This window comes from Netta rufina (assembly GCF_964035555.1).
Source record: "Netta rufina genome assembly, chromosome: 5".
Taxonomy (NCBI): domain Eukaryota; kingdom Metazoa; phylum Chordata; class Aves; order Anseriformes; family Anatidae; genus Netta; species Netta rufina.
Window position 1 is genome coordinate 21,468,242 of NC_140128.1, and position 24,958 is coordinate 21,493,199.

Sequence of the window (24,958 nt, forward strand, 5' to 3'; positions counted from 1 at the left end):
TGTTGTGCTTCAGCCCAATGGTTGCATAAATGTAGTGTCTGCTCCAGATCTGGCGTGAACTTGTGCTACATGTGGCGTTATTTAAAGCTACCTCATCCAGAAAAGCTGGTTACCAGTATAGGCACCCCAGGTGGTCTGGAGGCAGTGCTCTGACTCCAGCCTGACCTGGGGTCAGCAACAGCGGGAAAGGGAAGTGGCCCGAGGAGTGGGTGTTGGAATTAGGATTTCATGAACCTGATGAACCCAGCACCCTTTCTCTTCCAATTAGAGAGTTCTTTAGGGATACCTTGTGGGTTTTCTGCTTTCATTGTGAAATATTTTCATTGTTGATTAAAGGAAATAATCTTGTAATGTGTTTGTGTATGTATTTAACTGTTCAGCATTGTCCTGTATTGGGAAGGAAAACAAGTTATTTGCATCGTCAACCTGCTGAGATACAGGTCCAATGGGTTCTGCATTGTGATCAGTTAGTACTTTGTTATTTGTGATCAGAGATCAGCATATTTAACATCCTTGATTGTAAGTCTGAGGTTGTGTGGTAATTCACAAGAAATGCCTACACTTGATGGTGTCTTCAGGCCAAAAGTTGGGATGCCGCTCACTTTTCAGGACACCAAGGTTTGCTTGCGGGCAGGAAGAGAAGTGGGAGATTGGAAGCTGTAGACTATTCTACCACACCACACTTCACCTGGTACTTGTTACGCTCTGGTTTCTAGGTGCAGTTTAGGAGTGACTGTGAGCGTGCTTTCAACCATAATGCCCACACATCACATGCTCTTTCGATGTCAAGTTATGCTGAGCATTGGAGTTTATGAAGGAGGAGCCAGATACCTTCATTCTAGAAAGGTAAATGAAAGTCATTTCAGATTGCTAACTCTCCAGTGACTTAAGGAATGTAACACACGGAGATGAAACAGCGTTTTTTATGCCTTGTGAATAAAAGTTCCTGTAGCTATGTCCTCCTACTACAGAAGGAAGGCTGGATTTGGTACTTACGCAGTCCTGAGAAGCATGCGCATTTCTGGTTGTCTGTCTTTTGTGATGCACAGACAAAGAAAAAAATACACTGGTGTGCCAAAATGAATTACATTTTCTGTAATTTATGAAGCAAGTATGTATAAAATTGAATCAAACTCGGATTTAAATTATTTTATTAATATAATTTAAGTATAACTTCTAGTTACAACTTACATGGTATGCAGGAATCTTAAAAACGTCTCTACTTCTGTTATTTACATTTTTTTTGTATCCAGAAGAAGAGCCTCTCCATGGAAGAGGAGACCAGCTTTTTGATGAATGTTGAACCTAATCATAGAAGTTACAGAACTTTAATTTACAATATGTTTGTATGAAAAAAAAAAATACAATGTTGCTGCTTAAAGGAGGCATTGAAACTGTTTGAAATTATATTTCCATATCTTCTGTCTTCTAGGTCAGCTAGAAGGATAGATGATTCAAAGGGATACCTAGACAATCACATGTAAGTTTCCATTTAAAACAAAATGCTGAGAAACATTTTTCTGTTCTTAAAGGGCTTCTGTTGCATCTGAAAATGAAGGCTATGCTTTACAGTAGCTGTCTTCCCATTAGGTTTGTAGGGCACAGGAGAAGCAGGAAATATCTTCCAAGTAATTTGAACATTGCATGAGTTGCTCTTACAAAATCAGAAAATGATGTGTTGGTATGATCTTGATGATTTCACCATCTTTCTTTAAATGCTTTAGTCAGTCTGGCATCTTCCTAGCTCTCTGCCACTTTGTCGAGCACAAACAAAGGGGCAAGGATTCTGTTTCGGTTTGTTTCCACGATGCAGCCATTTAGCACCATTTCGTCCAAAATGATATGCACTCTATCCAAATTGAACATGATCTAGAAATGTTATGAGTTAAGCTTATTTCAAACAACATGAAGATAAACTTAGAGAAAAATCTTAGGCATCTTAGTCTTTCTCTTTGATTAAGCCTTAAACAAAGTAGGTATTAATTTATTCTAGTTACGTGCTGTTTGTTTTCCTAGAACTAAGGAGTCAGTACAACTGGCACCTTTTCATGGCCACAGAGATGTCAGAAGTTTGTACTAGAGAAGTCAAAGCACCAAGTGTTACATCTTGGAAGATGACCACAGAGAAGTAAAAGAAAGGTAAACCTGAACTTAGATATGTAGGTGCTTAATTTTACTGTGTGCCTGAGTACCATCTATTCCTTGAATATGAAATGTTTTCCAAAGGAAAAAGGCCTTGAATGTAAAGATACTGGTATTCTGCATTTTTTCTAACCAAAGTCATTTTCAGTCAAATTCTTAAAAATTGGATTCTCAAGTATAATCTATTTTAGCCTAGGTTGCTGATGCTATTTACTTGATCTGCTTGAGAATAACTTCATAAGAGGACCTTGCTGACATTAAAAGTCGATGCACTACTCTAGTAATAAGTCACAGGAGTAAAAGCAAATAAATGATTCCTAGTTAAATAGACACTCTGAAAGATGGTTACAATCTAACATTCACCTCAAGGAAGATAATCTGAATCATTTTTTAAACTTGGGCATTCAGAGGGCTGCTCTGTCTCATGAGTTCTAGGAGATTTAACTGCAGTGTTTTAAGGCATTACTGCTCCAAACTGCACGAACAGTGGAAGGTCACCTGTATGTGACAGCAGCTCAGGAGCCTGATATTTGTATGTATTTGTTTTGGCTAGGTGGTAAACACCAGTCATACCCAGTGTTGCAACCATGAAACCTCACGAAAGTCAGCAGCCTAAGATCCACATTCAAGAAAAGGATTTTAGTTATGTAGCATTGAACATGCCAGTGTCTGTGTTATTAGCTTCTCTTTGAGAAGGGAAGGCACCTCATTCAGGTTGAGGAGCTCCTTCCTCTGCAACGAATGGTGAGAGCTAGACCCGTCAGTAACTCACCGCTTACAGACAACTGATGCTGAAGCCAGTACTTAAGAGTGCAGAGAGGGATTTTGCTGTAGGTGTTTCTCTCAGATACAGAAGCCCAGGTCATTACTTCAGATGAAATGACTGGCTGTCTTTCAAAACAACACAGTAAAGATGCTGCTCGTCTTTGGTTAAGAACCCTAGAGGCTGCAGGCTGTCCTCCCTCAGCCTGGGGAATTCCAAACCCACGTTCCTCAGTAGCCAAGCTTAGCTGAGATCATAGCAATTGCATCTGCTGCTTTCTACTTAAGGCTGTTCTATAAAATCTTGTGTACAATGCCGTCATCTCAGTGCTGACATCTCATCATCTCAGTGATGAGAGAAGCTTAAGCTTTTGTCCCTGTCTTGGTGACAGTTCCTGTTGCATACAATAAAGCATGGTCTCATCAGCCCTGTTTGTGACCACTGTTCTAAAAGATGGAAAGACTTGAACTTGTTTTGGCTGAATAGTAGGGTGGATTTGTAGATGCAAGTTGGTGAGACTGCAGCTAGCAGGCTGTTAGGTTCCTCTGGGCTGAACTCAGTGCTACTGCATGCTTGGGCAGCACAGTAAGCAACTGTAGAGCTGCTCTAAAGAGTGCGTTCTGCTTGACCACAAGCACTGTGTCTAGGTTATGTGTAATAGCAGAATTCAGCCCCCAAAATAACTACACCACTTAGTAATTGTAATAATAACCACTTAATAATAACTATACCTCTTAAGTGAGGAGGAGAAACTATTGCAGTCGATGCTCATGGTTCATAAGATAATTTCCAATTTGCTAAACTGAAGCACCTAATTTAATTTTAGGTTGTATTTTACATACCAGACCTCCTTCTGAATTTGATCATAGGCCTATGCTGCTTCTAAATATCAGGCTTAAGTCTTTCAATTCTGAGGAACAGTACTGTCCTCAAAGCTTTAACACTCTCAGTTTCTGTGGTTCCAGAGACAAAAGCAGTTGTTTTACGTTGGCTGATTAAGGACTTAAGAACATTTTCCTCCTCTATTCTACTTTTCAATAGAAAAACAGGTCTTTACACAAATACTTTATTCTGAGAAGTTATGGTTTCCTTATTACAGTAATGTGAACTTTTAGGATGAGAGTTCTTCTATTCATTTTTAGATCAACCGTGACCCTGCTCTACACAGTGCCAGAGGATCTGCTCACGAAGTTAGATAACATTCCGTTCAAGTTTCAACAAGCAATCAAACTGACTCCTGCTGGCTTTTTGCTTTTGCAGTCTACCAACCCAAGTGATTCACGGTACTGCAATTCCAACAGAGGAGCGAGAGTGCTTATGCCCTCCCCTCAGCCAAACATCCTGGCTTCCTTTTTCATTTCTGTTCCCACCTCACTTTACCATGCAGTTCTTGGCAAACCGTCAGACTTGCACAGTCAGCAATCTTGGCTTATTTCCCTTCCCGTAAGTCTTGTGACTCTTCTCTACTCTTACATCTTGTTGTACAAACACTGTTTTGCCATTCAAGTCTGCCTGCCCTGCCCAGCCAGGGATGTCTATCTCTGAGTCTCAGCAACACTCATCCTCCCCACCTGTCACTGGTTTGGCAAGTGACCCTAATATTCAGGGTTTAAAGTCCTGAAGTCATAAATCCACACCCAGCTGAAAAACAGCAGAACAAGCCAGTTTGAGCAACTGGCAACAGGAAGAGCTTTATACGGTGTGTACATATACACCACCCTGAGCTTCCATTTAAGGTCTTGTTTCCTGTAAGAATCCTGGCTGCCCACACTTGAACTAGATTTGTGTAGAGGCCAACAGACAATTTAACCAAGTATGAAGAAGAAAATATTTATTAACCTGTGCATCTGTAGTTTAAAGTGTATTAAGACCCTAATGGTACTTTCTAGTCTCATGAAGCGTCTTTATGTTTTATGGCACTTAAATACTAAAAGGAGGTAGATGTGACACAGTCCTGTGTCTCCTTCCCTGAAACAACACATAGGTGGATAGTGAAGTGGGAGAGAAGGCAATGAGGAGGGAATGAAAGGAAAGAGGCACATTCAAGCGTTACACGTGATAAATAACTGCTTCATATAGAGACACTTTAAGGTATCTTAGGATATTCCAGGCAAGTAATTCAGGGTGTGTACACGTTTAAGAAATGATGAAGTACAGCCAACACCTTGTGATCAAGTAACACACCCAGGAGCACAAACACAATCTTTGTAGATTACAGCATGAGTACTTATGTGGCAGGTGGTTTGCTACTGAATATACAACGTTACAGAACTTTGATTTCCATCCTGGTCATTCATTTCCAACTAAAGGTTGGTTGAAGGGTGTTTTGTTTTTTTGTTTTGTTTTTTAAATCTAGGATCAAGAACTACTGCATATTCTGATTTATTCTGATAATCTGAAATATATCCTTATAAATTCTCTTATTATAAATTCATCATTCAGTTTTCTTACTACTACTTAATTCGCATGAAGTATTTCCTGTATCAAAGCATTTTATCTATCCTAGAAGCAGCAGCTCGTTGAAATGGAATGTAAAGGTTTTTTGGATCAAGACAACATTCTTGAAATACTTGGTTCTAGAGAACCCTGCCTTCCTCCTCCCACAAGGAGAATGTAAGTAACTGTTTCTTCCATATGTTAACATCTTCAAGTAAGGTTTGCTTCACCAGTTCAAGGAACCGAAAAGTCAACTTTCTGTAATTTTAAAAACTCCCAGGCTTACCAGCACATTGTTCCCTACAAAGCTTCTGTGATACCACTTTCATTTTTATAGTCTGTCATCATCACACCAAGAAAGTAGCTCCTGCACTACCCAAGCTGCAGTTTTAGAGCCACATAGAATTCCACCCACTTATTTCACACACAAAAGTGAGGCTTGCCTAGCAATATTAACACACTGGGAAGCCAGCACCACTAGGACAATTACATTACGTGTTTACTTGACTGTCCTTACAACATTATTCTTTAAAACAAAACAGAACAAAAAAACCCACACCCTTGCATTCATGCACATGTGCAAGCACACAGATGCAAACCAAAAAAATGCCCTAAAACATAAAAACACTAGTGATGTTATACGCTTCTATCTTAGGTACCCTCAAGTATGTGACTGATTTAATCCCAGAATTAAAACAGACATCATACAATGACACATAATTCACACAAAAGCTCCTGTAAAAACACAGCTACTCTAGAGGTAGTCACTGAACCGGCTAGTAGCTAACCACTGTTTGTTTCTGTATGCATGAGATAACTTTTCAGTTGTTCATGCATTGTTTAGCATCACACAGGCATATATCGTATGTACGTACAATTATTAGGTATGAGTCCTGCTGGGCAGGATTCAAATTGAATCTGTTCCCTGTCTTGTGTCCTAGGTCCCCCTCCTGAAGGCTGGCCCCAGGCTTGGGCCCTTACACAAATTAAGATCCAGGTGCCTTGGGTGAACTGGTGAGTTTGGACCTAAACGAAGCTGGAGCCCCATGTTAATAGGAGCTGCAGTGCCATGAATACTGGGGTAATGTACTAAGCTTGGGAAAGTTTTAAGAATCCACATAAATGTTGCTTAGTGAAGAACATTTCAGCTGTACGACAGTGACAGCCTTTAACTGGGATTTGCTCTGTGCATGGGTGATTATGCTCATGTTTTTGGATTTCATTTAGCTTCCTATTATTGTTCATGGTAGTAAACACTTTTTTTTATATAGAATAGCTAATGTTACTTTTCAAAGAAACTTCACATGGATATGTACACAAAAATAAAAACACAGAGATGGTAAATAATGACCATTTCCAGCCAGACACACAGTATACAAGGATTTTGTAAATACTACTTCATGTTTGCCGTTACAGACATTTAGACTGTACTTCCTCCATCAGCAAATTGTATTAAATGTAAGAGTTAGCTAAGGCTAGTTGGCAAGGGAAATGGTTTAACCCCATGTTAACCCCATGGTTTAACCCCATATTATCTTACGTGCTCTGAAAGGTGTATAGATGGATTGTTGTTTACACTGCATTAACATCTGTGTAAGATGTGTATAGTTCAGATCTTATATTGTTCTTCTGGGCCCATTTATCTGCTATTCAAGCTATTGTCAGAAATAAGTTCTGAAGAGCCCACTTCATCACTATACCTCTGCTTTACACTTAAACGTTGAGGATATCTCACTTCACTTGAACTATTTTATATATCTTCTCAATTTATGATTTTTTTTTTCCCTGAGAGAAAAATTTTGTATATATATAGATGTAAGTAAAATATTTTATTTTAGAACAGTTCCTGAAATGTATAGCATATAAAAATGCACTTTTGAATGAAAAAAAAAACAACTGTACATCATGCATATGTCGTACATACCGAGGAGACACATACTAGGCATCAGCTTTTCCAGTATTTGCACAGCTAAGATTTGAGGACTTTCTCTCAGGCTGGTATTTAATAGAAAGATAAATAGTAACGTACCCTTTTATTTTCCAAATACTTATTATTCATTACCTCATGCAGATGAGAGCCATGCAGAAGCTGTCTGTGTTATAGGAGTCATTCAGACACAGTACTGCACCAGTTGCAAGTGTTAGTGTTAGCATATAGTGCCACAGGTTCTCTAAACAGTGCAAACCAGCATTGTATGCAGAAGCTTGCTGAACATGCAACAGCTTTTCTCAGCTATTAATTGAGCTACTGGTGATAACTGTAGGTATATAACTACAGAAAATGTATCTTAGAATGAAAACAATGACCAGAGGCAGGCAGAATTCAGAATCATCAGTACTCAAAATAATCCATGATTAAAAAGAGTCAGGTATATGCATACTCCAAGTATACCCTATGGAGACATACAGAACTATTTTTGTTTAATTGCTGAGTATGATGGGTTAGTCTCTAATTCTGCAAAGTTCTCACAAAGTAAACATTAATTCTGATCCTTAACTATAACTGAATACAAACAAATGTAGTGATATGATCAGAGACCTAAAGAGTTCCTTCATGCTGAATTTTCATTATTGCGCTTTTCTAACCCAGGTGAATCCAGGAGAGTTATATTAGTACCACAATGTTTTGTGAATTTCAGGAAGGAATTGCAGTATATATACAGATATAGATTTAAGTTCAGTAAGTAAGAGAGAGTTCCAGCACGTAGCTAATCATTCAAATACTTGGTAAAGTAAAAATAAATTATTTCCTTTTGTTTTCTTCTATAAAGAAGTGACAACAATTACAAGAAAAATTACGGCATTTTTCTGTTCTTCATATATTACTAATTCTTAAATTCATTCCAGAATGACAGTATTTTACTATTTAGTGTATGTTTGTATTTGGTTTTAGTTCAGCATTGATTATATTTTAAGCAAATACCCTGCAAATCATACACAAGCAAATGGATCCATAAGGAAAACAAATTTAGATATCTATAGTATCTGTGGCAAGGCGTGGTACCCTAACTTTTTCCCTCTAAGGTCCTTCTCTCTTTCCATTGATATAGATAGTAAAACTCACCTAGACTTCGATAAAGAAAGATCATGGTACAAATCTAATCTTACAATGATGCTACTGTTCTGTTATTTGGCTGAAGGCACAGCTGTAACATTCACTTATTATTTGTAGCTCGTGTCAGTATCTATTTAAGTAAACTTAAAATAAAACCCAGAAGTAATCTGTAGTTCAGCCTGAAAGTTCCCCCATGAATACATATTTTCATGTCTAGGTGTTGTTACTTAGTTCTCTTGAAGCAAGCTCTCCATGACTTTCTTTAACTGGTATGATGCTTACCTTGATGACTGAAAATTTAACTAGGAGACTCATGAATGTCACTCATGCTTTCATACAGATACCAAAATGTTGTTATTTTATATGCAAAATTTGTGAAACCTGTGCATTGTCTTGACTGTTTTAGCCAGCACTCTGAGGAAAGTATGAGGTAAAACAGTCACGAAAAAGAGAGATAAATGTCTTTCTGACACTAAAAAGGATACATCTAATTCACTCTGAAAGAAAAAAACAAAACACAACCATTAGTTACAGTTTGATCTTTCATCTCAGTCATTAAACATTACATAATCCTACTAGATGATGAAGTCTTCAAAATAGAATGAAATGTCTAGGATGACTCATATTTCGGTTCCGGACAGAACAGAAACTGCTTTTGATATGTTACCTACCCCTGTTACAAAAGCTAGCGTTCTGAAATTTGCACTTGGAAAAAACAAGGTCACCTCTATCAATGATTGGAATATATGCACTGCTATCTCAATGACTGCGTAGAGAAACAGCACCTCTAATCATGGTATCTCCAGCCCTATATTCTCTCTTCCTCAAAGACAAGGTGTTAACTTCAAGTTTACAATTCATATGAGGAGCAGCTGAGGGGGTTGGGGTTGTTTAGCTTGGAGAAGAGAAGGCTCAGGGGAGATCTTATTGTACCTGACAATTACCTTAAAGGAGATTGTAGCAAGGTGGGGATCAGGCTTTTCTCCTGAGTACCAAGTGATAAGACAAGGGGAAATGGCCTCAAGTTGTGCCAGGGGAGGTTTAGGTCGGATGTTAGGAGAAATTTCTTTACTGAAAGGATTGCGCGGCCTAGGCTGCCCAGGGCAGTGGTTGGGTCACCATCCCTGGGGGTCTTTGAGAAACATGTAGGTTTAGAACCCAGCAGCATGGTTTAGTGGCGGACTTCAGTACTAGGTGAAAGGTTGGACTAGATGCACATCTTTTCCAGCCGGAATGAATTCTATGATTCTGTTCCATAAAACAGTTAAAACCAAATAAGTTGCACATCGTTTCAACAGAAAAATGTAGACAATGTATATGCATGGCTGTGGTAGCTGTGGCAGGATCTACTGGGGGAGAGAAGCTTAAGCTTTGGACCCCTACCACTTCTAACTACTGCTCCAGCTCCAATAACACCATTCTTCCTGCAGTCTTGGCCTCAAGTTATAACATCATTTTATTCATTTAACTGACGTGTCTGGCTGAGAAGCCTGTGTGGTCTCTCTGCAGCCAGAAAAGATGGGTATCTTCCCCAGTTGACTCAGCACACTTGAGACATGACTCACTTTCTAGAGATACTTGTTTGTCTCCACTCCCTGTAATGGGAGCACAGGATGACCGAACATCTAACTTGGGTGGCTGTTAAATGGCTAAATTTAGAAACAATTAATCACAGCCTCAGATTCTGCACAGTTAGGGTAGAACTTCTCCAGTCTCTGCTGAAAGGAAGATGTCTGTTCCCACAGAACGTTTTTATCTGCAACTGAGGGATTTTATTGTACTTGCTGACATGGATTCCATTCACAGTCTAGCCCTGGAATTTTAGGCAGGGTTCCCACTGACAGAAGTACGACTACTTATATGGTCTAAGGTGACAAGTCTTCACCAAGTGACCTTGCCATCCTTCAGCTGGGAATTTTTATGCCTCACAAAAACTATATTTTAAGAGTCTGATCAGTTTGAACTTCCTTCATATTAAAAAAGAGTGGAAAACATTGGAGGATCTAGTCTAAATAGTAAGTGGAGTTCTTCCTAGGTAGCTGTTACAAAAGTGAAGGGGACTCAGAACAGTATCTCACTTGCAACTTTGAAAGCTTCCCCCTAATTCTATTAGGAAATTCAAGCTCTGTAAGCTCCATTAGATAAAAATAGAGTATGTGAGAATGTTTAAAGCTCACAAACCTAAAAATAATAGATGACAAAATGTCATTCTAGAGCAGGACAGATGTTCTTTCCTTTCCCAGAGTTTTGTTTCCATTGTCATCATCATAATTTGGGATTCTTCTAAAATTCTGCAAATCCTAAACATCAATCCATAATAGTACAAACATATACTTTTTTGTCCTGTGGTTTCTGTCAGAAACTCCAGCTAGAATTATAACCCTCTCCAGTGTTCTGCCATTTACTGTTACAGCCTATTAAAAATAGAACCATGGAATGGCATGAGATTTCAACTACCCCACTTTTTACTTCCCCTAGTTTTAAAACTTATATGCTAGGAGAAATACCAAAATCTTTTCGGATGAATTCAGCAAATTTCTAACAATATCAGTGGTTGTGTGATATATGTGGTCAAGAAATGATATACACATATAAGAACTAAATCTATTTTTGCTCTGCCTAAGTAAAGAAAATAAAATTTGGGAAGTGGTTGGCAACTATTACCTCAGTTAGTTAAATAAGATTTAAATTCTACTGTGTGTTCCTGTGCTGCAGGGATCAGACTCCACTCCTGGTTATTACTGCTCAGGTTGAGACTGCAGTCGTAACAATTTTAAGAAATACATTCTGAACTTCATACAGTAAGAAAGTTATTTACTCAGTACCATGAGTTTTAAAAGGCTGGTACAGCAGTAGTTGAAATAATATCCTAAAGCATTTGTCAGGCATCTAAACAGTGAGGAGTTTAGAAGACTCTCACAAGCACGTCCTTGAATTCACACAGGAAGTTCTGCCATGTCTGCTGTGGTGCTAGGGAACCAACATTATAAACACTGCATACTGCTTGCTTGCATCTGTATTTACCAACGTAATACCTTCAAACTGATGGACAATAGAGGAAACTATCCAGTCCTCTTTCGTGAGATGGGTATCTAACACACCTCAGTATAGCCAAACTAAAATTGTGCCCAAGTACTATTTGAGATGAATTTGTTTATAACCAGATTATTTCAAATCCTGCATTAAATTGCACATGTTCTACCCAGCATTATAATGCTGCATTTTCCAGTTTTGTAAAAACTAACAAAACCTCTTCTACCAAAAGGGAAAGTGTCATTTTAACTGGAGCTACCTCCGTCTTCAAATCCTCAGCAAAGTGACTGTCTTTACAATAGCTGTTACATCAGATAACCACTGTTGCACAACAACAATATGGGGAGCACAAGTACAGGCTGGTTGTTGAGGTTTTGTTTGCTCTGTCCCTCTAATCTTGTTCAGTGAGAGTGTTGTCAGCTCCCTGTTTAATGCTTATACTTTATGATGAATTAAGTATTTTGGGAACATTATACTAAGAACATTAAAAAAAATGAGAAGAAAAAACTCATATTTCTTTAAAACATAGAATGCCAGTGGCTATTTTGAGAGTAGATGACCTAGAGAAACCCCTGAGTATAAGCATATAAAAACATGCTTTTCTACCAAAACTATTTCTGGTATTCCTTGTCTGATGATTTATAACCCATGCATGCTTTTACTACTCTGAAAAATCAACTTTTTTTTTTTTTATAGTGATAATATGCTAAAGTCTTCAAAAATCTACATTAATATAAACCAACTTTGATTTATTACCTATAATTCACTAGAACTTTAAAAGAGAAGAAATACTTTGTAACAGATTCAATGTCTCACTCACCACTCTGCTGAAGTATTTGTCCAAAACCTCCACAAAATTATGAATTAGTTCATATACTGCCATTTCATTCTGAAATTAAATTAAAAATGAATGAATGTTAAATGAACAGATAGAAACAACGGTAGTATTCTTAGTGTTATATCAGCTTGTGATTTATGAAAACCAACTAGAATATGACAGGAAGTACTACAAAAAAGTGCACAGACTGTCTGTTGTAGCAAGAGGAGGCGTGGTTACGTCTCGCTGAGCAACCAAGAGCAGGCAAGTGCTCAGGCTCCTAAGCTTCGGGCCAGGCCAGGGCAGCCACCTGAGTAAGCACTGCAGAACCAAATGGATTTGTCTTGCTTGGGCTGCTGCCATCCCCCACATCACCTAGACAAATACAGGCAGCTGCACTATGCCTAGCCATGCTGAAGTCACACCTGCCCACTGCAGTACAGAGACACTGTGCTGCAGCAGTATTGATGGATTTTTTTTTGTGGTACAGTGAAGCCAAAAGAATGTGCCCTGAATTGCTTGCAGTTATAACCCTTGAAGACACCACTGTAGTCAGCAGCTACCTTCCACACCACCCCATTAAGGTCTCCAGGAGAAAGTTTTAAATTAATATAAATTACTCAATGTAATTTATTACACATGAGGGCTGACTGAACCTTAAAGGCATATTAAGTAACAGTACTTATCCACTTTCAGTCAGATACCTTTTTTTCACTTTTGTTTAAAAAGTAAAATAAATTGGCATCTGACGTGTTGTGGATTTTTTTCTTTGGTCAAGGAGGATAAAAAACAGCGCGCAGTTAGGAATTCACTACACAGAAGACCACTGATCTGGCTGTAATGCTGACATTTACTGAGAAACCTCACCCTAAAAATTTATGTTTAATCAAACGTAAGTTTAGAAAGCAGAATCAGTATAAAGCTCATACAGAATGTCTCATGATAATATTTCAGGCTATTGCTAGAGATTGAAGTCAAACAGAGGTGTTTTCCTTGTATACTTTTTTTCTTTTTGCAATGACTACTTGAAATTCTCTAATAGACATTGCAAAATTCCATACTGGAAAACGATTCGACTTCTTGCCTGTGATTAATACAAGCCTATATCTCAAGAGTGAATATAATTTCTTACCTCTGTCTCATTGATTCCAACGACAACGAAGAGGGCTGCATACTGCCGGTATACCAGCTTAAAGTCCTTATACTCAATGAAAGAGCACTAGGCAAAACCAAAATTAGTCAAACATAGTAGTTGCCATTTAATCGTGACATTACTAAGCTTTCACTTACATAAGACCCACAAAAAACAATGGATTTCGCAAGGTCGATCAAGTAATTTTGGCTTGAAAGAAGGTATGGTAACTTTTACATGAAACCTTTCATCTACTGACAGAAAACACGGTGCCACTTTTTATGTAGGTCAACTGAAATGGTTTGTTCAGGGTTAAAATTGAAGGACAGTCGATATTTTTCCTATGTTTTCAATTAGAAGCACTTCCAAAAGAGACAAACTGAAGGTCACTTTCATATTTAACAATGATCAATATTCTTATTATAAATATTAGGAGTATCAGAAGTCCAGACACTGGAGAAAGACGCATGTAGTTCACCATAGGACAGGGAGCCAGTAGATGGTGCTATTATACACCGCTTTACACGTCACCTTTTTTAAGTAATGTTTTGCTCAGTTCATGAAATGGCAGCATACTGTTAATTCTTTTGGTGAAGTTTCTGTTCAGAGATGCTCTTGCACAAGTTAATTTCTTTAGCCACTGCCAATTCCATGAACTGGAGTAAATTATAGGGACTAGGATTTTTTCTGAGGCTTTCTAGAACTAAATAGGGTAGGGCCACTGTTCCAACACACATGTAACTAATGAAAAAGGTGACTTCAGAACACAAACCGAAATACCTCATTGATATTTCAAGTCACACATTCCTCCTCAAAATCAAGTCAATGTGCTTGAAATTTTTTCCTAAGTTTGGTACTTTTCTTGAAGAACCAGTGGCTCTCTTTTGTGAGGCATAAGATCTCAACTGTCATCTAACAAACTTCCACCATGTGAGTTTTCTGACTTTCATGAACAAGTTGTGAACTTTTTTTTTTAATAAAAATGTCTAAAAAGCATTTCAGGCCTATGAAGGCTGAAAAAAATGTGTTTAAAACAAAACAAAACAAAAACAAACAAAAAAAAAACACTTCTGTTTTAGATAGTTAGTTTAGGTATCACAACTTAAAATCCTCTCTGGCAAGTTTTTTTTTGTTTGTTTTTGTTTTTTAACTTGGAGCTGTCAATGATACACCTACTATCTTCTCAGCAAAGAAAACCGATGTCTATCTATTGATCACTACTAGCCAAGCAATAACAGGAGAAAATAAATTCTTCCTGGACTTCTGAGCTTCTTCAAACAAACAGGAAGAATCTTCATCACAGTGATAGAGAACAGTCCAAAATCATTGTAAGCCTCAGAAAAAAAAACATCTATTCAATACAGAATAATAGTTAATCTGAAAGAACACATAATCTAGAAACAACTTTTTTCTTCATGGGTGCAAATGAAATAATGACCTGCAATGGAAACTGATTTTTTTCTAGAATTATTTACCTGAAAGATGTGCAACATTAATACAATAAAACGTTTAACAAAAAATGTACAAAAACTTACTTGATCCTTTGAACGGGAGAGACAGTTTTTGATTACTTCAGCTTCCAGCATTGTCCGTTTATGAATGTCTACATGCTCATAATACCTAGAGAGCCTCGTTTGGCCTTGTTTGTTCACCATAAGAAAAAACTTTATCATTGCTTTTTTGTTGATCTCAGTGGTAGATCGGAATTGTCAATGCAGCAATTAAAAGTATTTCTGTGAGGGAAAAAAAAATATATACATAGGAGTTATAAAAGACTTTCCAGAAGTTGGCCAGCCCATATTTGCACATATATAAGTTTATTTCCAAAATAAAGAACACAGGAAATAAAAACAAACCTCTAATCTTCTGCACATACTCCAAGAGTAATACTCCATTTTTTTTTTTTCTATACAAATAATCACAAAGTATCAAAGCTTCTCCATTATCAGGCAATTTAATTGCTTTGTAGAATTTTGGGAATTCCAGGAGTACACAATTTCTTCTTCTACTTCTCAACATTTTCTCAATCTACTCAACATTTTCTTCTTGCATGCTAACTGGTTTGGAAACATTATGAGAAATTTGTCCAATAACAAATCATAAAATTAATGCAGCTGAAAAAAGCAAAATTGGACAGTTTGTTGGTGTTGTTTTTTTTTTGTTGTTGTTGTTGGTTGGTTGGTTTTGTTAGCTATTATTTAAAAACTTAATTTATACCTTCCTGACATCAGATTGAAGGGAGAGAAGACAAAGGGATGTACATGGCTACTTCTCTAGCACAGAATTAAAGCCTTTAAGCCTCCCAAATATCTGGTTATCAGCATGTATCTTGGTCTGGACCAGGAGCTGCTGCAATCCACTCTTTCCAATCTGCTTTCCCATATTGAAGCTAAAGGTAGCTTCTACATGTAATGAAAACTAAGTGTGGGTCTTAGGAGAAATTTCTAAGGAGAAATCTGTTCACGTTAATTACAGCTTAATCTTAATCTAAATAAGTATTAATCCACATAATGCCACTGAAATAAAAATGTAGAATATAAATCTGCCACATACAGGGTACAATTGAAAAAGGCTGTCAAAAAACAGAATCTGCTTGCTATACCAAAAAAAAAATATGTATATATATTTTTTTCTCATGTTTTGAAAGCATGCAAAAAAAGGTAAACTCCATAATGCATAAATTCTGTGTTGTTGTTTTTTTTTTTTTTCTTTAATACCAGAAAACAGTCACTGTAATGTTTTCCATCTGACTCTGTTTGGATCACAGACTTATTGGCCCATACGTTCTTGAAGTTTATACACTGGCAACACAGCAAATACTGCAAAAGCTATTTCTTTATTCCAATTTTGAAAACTTGCTCCTTGCCTGGTGCTTTACCAAGGTAAAATAAAATAAAATAAAATAAAATAAAATAAAATAAAATAAAATAAAATAAAATAAAATAAAATAAAATAAAATAAAATAAAATAAAATAAAATAAAATAAAATAAAATGCAAATATTTTCTCCTAAGATCCCAGAGTTCCTGCAGGAAAGGGCAAACTTTTAGCAGGAATCCACAGAATAATATAGTGTAGCTCCTTGTTTAAAAAAAAAAAAAAAAAAAAAAAAAAAAACACAGTATATCTTAACAGTGTAGAAGGGCAGAAGGGAAAAATGCAAAAATCAGCATTGATCTCTGAGTCAGCAGCTTCATAGGTATTTAGCTATCTACTGATTTTTTATAACAAGGCATGCTGCATAGGTGCTGCCTCATATTACTGGCAACCTAAACAAACTGGCTATATTTAGGGGTGATACCATCTAAATCTTACATGATAGTGATACAAGGAATCCCAGTATATCGTGCTACCATTAATTATTGCTTGCTTCTCATTAGTATTGGTCACCTAGTTATTTCCTGAAAGAAAAGCCACCTCTGTTATCATCACTGCTATCTGAAGATAAGTAAAGGTAAGTAAACCACAGCAGTGGTTTACTTACTACGCAAAGAAATCCAGATTCCTATACTAAACGCATCTTCACTATTAGACCTGGTAAGTGATTAGAAGATATTGTAGGGGCGTTTCTTACCCTTGTGAAACTACCGCATAATTTAAATTGTTTTAAAATTAGACGTGGGAGCGAAGAAATCATAAACCAGATCCACAAAATACAGTCAACAATAAAAGGAAAAATTCCTGCAACAGATATGCAGGTTCAACAGACCTATTTCAGAAAAGCAGCCCGGGAGGAGTTTTACTACTTTAAAGAAACCCTCAGAAAAAAAACAGGACCTTTTGACTGGATTGTTTTCTAACAGACATGCTGCCATTAGACAAAAATATAGCCATAATTGGGAGTTAATATCAGTAGTGAATTCTTTAATCCTCTTCTTTCCTTTATTGTCTTCCAAACAGGTAAGACATTTGAAAAGGACGAGTGGGACCATTTTTTCTCCCTTAAATCTTCACAAGTCCTTCAAATGAAGGAAAATACCAGAGGATGTATCAGTTAGCAGGGAGAGCTCTTCCTTTGCATTATCCTACATATGCAAGAAAGCTTTTATCCCTCTTATTCTGTAAATTCCTCTTTGATCTGCTCTTGTCTGTAGGACACCTCCAGGGAACAGGAGTCCAGAATCAATACAAATGACAATAGAGTCTGTTTGCAGCCCTGACAGTCTGTTTTCTCACCTCCAGCAGACACAGTGAAGTCTTTATGTCAAGAAGAAAGTGCCTTTTTGTTGATTCCCTCAGACGGAAGAGTCAGAACGTTAATAAATGCTGCTGTGGTGTACACAGCTTGTCCGCTGGGCTCTGGGCTCTTGAAGGAGTGGAAGTGGTTCTCTGAGAAAGAACAAATGAGGCAATTAAGACAAAAAAGGCCCAGATGGAAATGTATTAAGGGATCTTCCCTGCGAGACAGCAGCTCAGGCTGACATTTATGATGAAATGAGAAAGTACCTATCTATGTAATCTCTTCTGCATTTCACATATGGCTCTTATTTTTCCCCCCTGTTCCACTTTGTACTGCTGCTTGAAGTTACAGAGGTGCAATGCGATGAGATGTATCAAGTAAGGATAACAATAGATGACTCCTTCCAGATGAGACACAGGACCAAAAGAAAGACTGAATGCTAAAGAATAAAGGGTTATGGTGTGAAAGAGGAGCGATCTAAGAAATGCTGCCCATTGTTTTAATGAAAAACAAGCAAGGTTGGGCACTAGGGGCCAAAAGGAATGTTGTTCCTAACAGCTGCAAAACACGTCTGTCCCAGCTAAACAGACCATGATAAAGACATACGCAGTTTTTCTTTTTTCTTAGTTTTATGTTGCTTCTTTCTGTCTGGTACTGCTGAATTATAAAGGCAGAGCCCTTAGCTTTGGGCAAGCTGTCTCCAGGCTATTTGAATCCCCTGGGCACGAACGGAGCTGCGGAGCACCAGGGTGCAGGTGCTGCACGAGGCCTGTTGCTGGCAAGCACCTCGGCCACGCGGTTCCTTCCCCAGAGGGTAAAAACCTGAGGCTTTACGGGGCTGCAGATACTGAGGTGAGACTAGAGGAAAGAAGGATGCTAAAACCACCTCAGGAACATTAAAAGAGCTGTTGTATTTTGAGTTACCAGTGCACGATATATAACAGAAGACTCTGAAGAACTGATACGCATGGATCCTACTGCAGGATTGGCCCCTAATCCTAATTACTCCTTTATTAACCTAATCTTTCTACATGGTTAATCTGGTTAATGCTGGTGTTAGGACTAATGTATCTGTGTATTATTTCAAGTGCCCTGGATTGTTTTACATATTACAATACTTCAGACTCAAATTATTATTTCTTAAATCCTCACAAATGCTCTCATCCAGAATCGATATAAAAAAAAAAAAAAAGAATTATGCTCTAACAGTGGTAGAACCATAGCAGTACTCAAAGGTGTCACCCGTAATTTATGACACAGTCATCATTCGCAGTATTACAGTAGGTGATTAACAGCTGCAGAGGAGAGGTCCGCTAGTATCGCTAGTTGTTGCTGTATTTTTCCTGTGAGCCTCAAAGACAGCTTCCAAAATTTTACCTGTAAATGTTTCTCACACAAATGACACTACAAGCACATGATTTTGTGCAGAAATACTGGAATAAATTTTCTATATGATTTACAGGTAAAAATAAATATATCCATACATTACATAAAGCGTGCAAGTACAGCTGTGGAATCTGGCTTTGAGAGTAACTCCAGTGTTAAAAATATCTTGTTATTTTTATTTTCTTTAAAAATAATTATTTTTAAAATTCACCTGTGTAGAAATAAAAACATGTTCTTGTACAGTTTAGGCAAAAACAGGAAATTACTGTTTTGTTTCTCTCAGTTTATTTCTTCTTTCATCTTATCTTTCAGATACAGAAAACATGTTAAAATGTTTTGCATATGTAAGATGTAAAGAGGTCTGTGAAGTGTAATAAAACAAAAACACACCTGTGCATGTTGATGGGTGAGGAATCTCCCACTCCTTCTAGTTCCAAGTATGTCAGAAACTACTTTCTGTGATCAGTTATGAGTATTCTACTCACAAAGACAGTTCTGCGTCTTCTGGTACAGCTCCTACATGCTTTTCTGTGCGTTCTCACGCAGTTTCCTTCACGTATGCTTGCATATACACACAAATCCAACATGAATTACTATGCTTTTTTTGCATACAGAATCAAATAGTTCAAGAGAATTGGTGACGTGATGCAAGCCTTTCATGTCACTGCCATTATTTTGCTCATTTTAGTAATGAAAAGATGCTGCTATCTGAAGGCTGCCTATTCATTTCTATCAAATAGTCTCATTCCAGGTCACTGGACAATTATCTGCATCACAAATGGGCTTATGAGCAGAAGACTTGAAGGAAGTACCCACATCCTGATGGACTGTCAAGCCCAGCTTTCCGAGTGACAGTCAACCACACATTTCAAATTTTGTCTGGAATCACCTACAGTAAGTGCTTCTCGTGCACCTGATTTACAAAACACCTACGGAACTATGACATAATGAAGACTCCCTAGAAACAAAACCCTCAAAGGTTTCACACAGAGAAGACATAAAATGTCTTGAAATTGCAAACTTCAAAACCAAGCACCTCACTGAACGACTGAGTAGCTCTCTCCTTCATTTCTTTTAAACGAGGTTTCTTGTGTGTGGATAATTTGGCACACACATAAACTACATACAGTGTAGCTACTATGATTTAGATACGTGTTATGCTGTGTTAGAGCTCACCCTTGTTAAATTATCTCCTGCACATGAATATCTGTGAGAGAACACTGGTATTGTGATTGGCTTCTGTGACTCACAGTGGTAGACTGATGGGATCTTTGAAGAGCTACAACTCAATGGCTTTGGCTCATTCTGAACCAGCAGATACGCAGAAGGACTAAGGACTATATGGCTCATGGACAGATGCTTCTGAGTTTTGCTTCCCCATGCAGGCTCACCCTCCTCACCTGTCGGTATAGGTAACTCCAGCCTCATATTTCAGAATAAGCTCAACTCTGCTTGGCTTGCTGCAGAGTGCTGAAACAGAAATCGTGATGGTGGAGGAACTGCTTCCAGGACGTGCCAGCTCTGGAGGCAGCGTAACCGCCTGAGACACCTCAACGTAAGCTGTCCCAGCTCACGAGTCACACCCCTAAATGCAATCTTTTCGGATACTGGTTGAGACCTCTGAGAGAGGCAAAGCCTGCAATACCTGTTCTGTGGATAAAAAGGAGGTCTTACACCTCCAGTGTGGCCAGCCCTGCAGATTTCACATGCAGTTATATTAAACATTTTAAACAATTTTAATTACTCCTCCACTACAAGCAACAAGCACTTAATTTATTTTTGTCCAAGATTTCACTAATATTCATGCATACTCTGATACACAGATGATTAAAGAAAAAGAAACACAACCCAAGTTTGAGACTTTGGGCAGCAGTTATTATTCCAAATTAGATTTCTGTCTGTCAAGTTAAAACCACTCTAGTCAATGGCCACAGACTTAAAAGCATTTTAACTATTATGCTGTAACAAAGTTCAGCAACATTTTATGACTTTGAGTTAAAAATGAAAGAGGTTAAGTATAGCAAGCAAGAAATACACAACTTCATCTTTACAGATTTCCTTTGCCAAGAATAAAATAAACATTAGTCAGAACTATAAGCCAGTAATTCACTGTATTGTCCCACTCTATAAACAAGTTGGTTTTGTGGATGCAGAGGTTTTAAGTGCATTTCATCTGTGTGTTAAATGTAGAACAAAATGGGTTAAACTGGAATTAAAGCATCAATGAGGATAATAAAAAAGTCAAATAATAGAGCTACAAGCATGCGACAGCAGGTGAACAAATATTTTTGAGGTATACGTTAGCCTACTGAACTTGCTGTCTATGAATTTACTGTAAAAAAGGTATGTAGCAAATGAAGACAGTTCATTTATTTGATACTCTTGTTCTATTTTTGTTCTGACCATGGATAAGACTTTAACAAAAGCCACGTGTAGTATCATTAGTACTTATTGGTAATAGGGATCATTTTTGTATTCTAGATCTTATTATTGTTCAAATTACAATTCACCTGAAGATGAAACAACTTGGTCTATGTGGCTTTAAAGTAAATCACCGTGTTTCACTTCAGGATCAGGAATTTTAAAAAAAGAAGCCTTGCTAATCTAGGGAAGTCAAGGAGGAAGGAAAGAGTAAAAAAGTCTTCCTTTGCTGTTCGGCTGTCAGAATGCTGGCTGAATATAGTAACGGAATTAAATTTCAGTAACTCCCATGTATTCAGCAACAAGGAATGTCTCATAAGACTGTAAGCTAAACAAAAGGCTAAACTGATTGTGAGGTAAGGCATAATTTTTGGTAATGATTTGATACTGCCAGTGAAGAATGAAAAAAAAAATGCTGAAGAGTTGGATTTACATAGTATGGTAATCTGTATGGAAAAAGGAAAAATGTATGATGAATTTGTTGTAGGAAATGACTTCATGGAGAAGTCCGATAAGAATTGGTAAAACAACTGAAATAGCAACATGCACCTGAGAGGTTAGCAGAGAGAGCAAACACCAGTACTGAGACAAGCAGTATTTATTTTTCAGTAATTAATGCAATTACAGCTCTGTCAAGAATGAGTCCCAGTAAGGACGCTGTCCGTATTCTTATGGCATGAGTACAGCGCATATGCGTTTTCAAAAGCAAAACCAAATCCCTGTCGTGCTCAAAAAGGGGTGGCCTTTCTGTCACTTTGGATAGGACTTGGTGGCAGTTTGGAAATGCTGCGTTTCAGAGCAGAATCTCACAGCCGGGGCAGTTTCCCCTACTCGTACCATGGTGTTGACCAGAGCACGGCTATCACAGGTACAACCGCCCCAGATGAAATAAACCAGATTTCTCGCAAAACCTCCTTGGTGTGGTAATAACTTTTGAATGGTGTTATGCACTCTCTGTCCCCATCAAGGAGGGGAAACATTACACAGAAAGCGAGACACCACGAAGATGAGTTCATCAAAAAAAAAAAAAAAAAAGCATGGCTATAATGGCTGTAATGGCTTTAAGGACTAGGCAGCTTCCGGAAACATACCCTAAATTTAAAACCTAAAACTGCCTGCTCCTGAGGCTAACAAAGGGCACCACTGAACTGCCGAGAATGCTAAGACCTGAACCCCGCGGGCTTCAGGTGTTGGAGACAGACGGGGGGCAGGGGGCACACGGGGGCAGGCGGCCCACGCGGGACGCGCCCGCACAGCCCCAGAGGCGGCTCCCGGAGCTGCAGGACGGGGCCGGGCACGACATGGCCGTTACCCCCGCCCCGCTGCGCTGCACTGCGCCGCTCCCCTCATGGCGGCCGTTAGCCCCGAGCCGCGCGGCCGCCCTCGCGCCAGCGGCGGGAAAGACGCAACGCCCGCTCCCCCTTCCTCCCCCCGCCCCCCCCCCCATTCCCCAACGCACGGCGCTCACCTCCCTCAGGCGCATGCGCGCTGCGCCGCCTTGCCCGGCCGGGAGGAGGAAGCGTGAAGGGGAGGGGGGGCAGGCAGAGGAGCGGCTTCCCGGCAGGCGCCGCGCCGCTCCCCCTCCCTCCCTCCCTCCCTCGGCGGGCGGCCGCGGGTGGGTGGGCCGCGGGCTGCAGGCTGTAATGGCGGCCGGCGGCGGCTCGGCGCTGCTCTGACACCCGCGCACGGCCGGGCGCAGCCCCCCGCCTCCCCGCAGCCGTCCCGCCTCCCCCGCCCAGCGCCGCTCGCCCCCTCCGCGGCCCCCCGCCGCAGGGCCCCGCCGCGGGACGAGGAGCGGCAGGAGGAGGGCTCCCCGCAGACAATGGACGAGCACCCCGGAGCCGGGGGAGGAGGAGGAGGAGGAGGAGGAGGCGGCGGGATGGCGGCCACGCCGAGACCGCAGCAGCCGCCGCCGCAGGCGGGTGGGAGCGTGAACCTGCAGCCGGCCGGGGGCTGCGCGGGGGCCGGCGGCGGCGGCGGAGGAGGAGGAGGAGGAGGGGGGCAGCAGCAGCAGCCGCAGGGCCCCGCGGCCCCGGCCGGGCAGGAGGCGGCGGGCCCCGCCGAGCTGTCCCGGCCGCAGCACTACACCATCCCGGGGATCCTGCACTACATCCAGCACGAGTGGGCGCGCTTCGAGATGGAGAGGGCGCACTGGGAGGTGGAGCGGGCCGAGCTGCAGGTACGGACGGGCTCCGTGCGGGGCCGCGCTCCCGGCCGGGGCCGGGGCTGGGGCCGGGGCCGGCCCGGGGGGCTGCGGGCTGCGGGCCGCCATCGGGCGGCGGGAGCGGGGCCCCTCGGCTGCCCTGCGCCGGGCTCGGCACGGTACCTGCGGCGGGGCCGGCGGGGGAAGCGGCGGCGGCGGGGCCCGGCGGAGGCGCAGCCCCTCACGGCCCGAGCGGGGCTCCCTTCCCCGGGGCAGCCATTTTGGTTTGTAGCATGGCGCCCGCCTGGGCTCCCGGCTCCCGAGGCGGCCCCGGCCCGCTGCCGGCCGAGGGCGGCCGCTGCCTGGGCGCCGGCGGCGGGGCGAGGAGCGCCCTGACAGCTGCCATCGCCGCCCTGCCCCAGCACGGCGGCTCGGGGGCTCCCCGGGCTGGGGAGCGGGTTAGGGAGAGCCACGGCCTGCGGGGGCCGCAGCCTCCCGGAGCGCTGCACGGGGTGCGGGGGGCGGCCCGGGAAGGGAAGGGGCTCGGGGACGGGAACTGCTCCTGGAGGAAAGCGCCTCGCCGGGCTGAGGCCGCTCCAGCACACGCTCCCTTTCCTTCCGCCTCCTTTCCGGGGAGATCTCGTGCGGGAGAAGCCGCTGCTGAGGAACAGCGAGGAGTTGGTCAGTTTGATGTCCGTGGCGGCACCAACTTTGTGTCGGGAGCTAAAAATTGAGCAACGCGTCAGGTTAGAGAGCAGACATTGTAGTTCCAGCGTAGATCTCGCCATTAGTACCTGGTTTTGGTAACAGAAAAGACAGCTCTATTAATTAGGTTCACATGTAAAAATAAAACCATGCACAAACTATTCCGAACTTATGTACAGATTACAAAATCCATGGAATTTGAGGTGTTTGTGTGAGAGTCATCATTTTTTCATATGACAGAAATCTATGCAATAACAGTTAAACTTTATTATTTCCAAATAACCTTTTTCTTGGTGTGCTTTACGTATTGGGTGAATGTTTACTGTCTTGAAGCAGCGTTCCATCAAATTGCATTGTAATTAGAGTTTTTAGTAGCTCGCTAGAACAGTGGCCAATGTTTGTGATTATGTACTTTCAGATTTGAAGAATAGAGAGCAGTACCTGAACCTGGGCAAGTCTTTCAGGACTTCTTGGCTCTATATTAAACATGTAATTCGCACTCTTTTTTGTTACAGCTATAATTAAAATAGAATAATGGGGAAAAATAATAACAAAAAAGAAGTGAAACATATTTCACTATATACTTCAGTTACTGCCGGTCTTACTATTTTAAGACGTGGAGAATGGCTGTTTTTAAAACCAGTGTGGCAGCCATTGACAGGCATTTTCAGTGGAGAGCAATGAACTGTTTCTCATTTCTTCTGTAGCGTATCGGTAGTATTGTACTCTGTTTATAAATAAACAGA

The 24,958-nt window shown here is 40.5% G+C and overlaps 2 protein-coding genes across 4 annotated transcripts in view; one reads left to right on the top strand and one right to left on the bottom strand.

Moving 5' to 3' along the window:
- Positions 1 to 1,161: 1,161 nt before the first annotated feature.
- Positions 1,162 to 23,778, bottom strand: AP4S1 (adaptor related protein complex 4 subunit sigma 1). The gene is made up of 7 exons (XM_084288076.1): positions 23,691 to 23,778; positions 17,554 to 17,706; positions 14,914 to 15,111; positions 13,379 to 13,465; positions 12,250 to 12,318; positions 8,882 to 8,893; positions 1,162 to 1,869 (listed from the first exon to the last, which is right to left on the bottom strand). Exons 3-7 carry the CDS (start codon positions 15,049 to 15,051, stop codon positions 1,741 to 1,743), a joined length of 435 nt encoding a protein of 144 aa, XP_084144202.1. The 5' UTR covers positions 15,052 to 15,111; positions 17,554 to 17,706; positions 23,691 to 23,778; the 3' UTR covers positions 1,162 to 1,740.
- The window catches only part of STRN3 (striatin 3), a 59,999-nt gene continuing 58,003 nt past the window's right edge, over positions 22,963 to 24,958 (top strand). For all 3 annotated transcript variants that reach the window (XM_084288072.1, XM_084288074.1, XM_084288073.1), the window contains exon 1: positions 22,963 to 23,543. In XM_084288072.1, the coding sequence (XP_084144198.1) occupies positions 23,187 to 23,543 (357 nt within the window). In that variant the 5' untranslated portion in view covers positions 22,963 to 23,186. The remainder of the gene's footprint in view (positions 23,544 to 24,958) is intronic.

Coding starts and splice junctions, on each gene's coding strand:
- AP4S1 (XM_084288076.1), bottom strand. CDS start 15,051: ATGATAAAGTTTTTTCTTATGGTGAACAAACAAGGCCAAACGAGGCTC. Junction 13,466..14,913: donor TCTCCCGTTCAAAGGATCAA/GTAAGTTTTTGT, acceptor GGTTTTGCCTAG/TGCTCTTTCATTGAGTATAA. Junction 12,319..13,378: donor TTGGAATCAATGAGACAGAG/GTAAGAAATTAT, acceptor ATTTAATTTCAG/AATGAAATGGCAGTATATGA.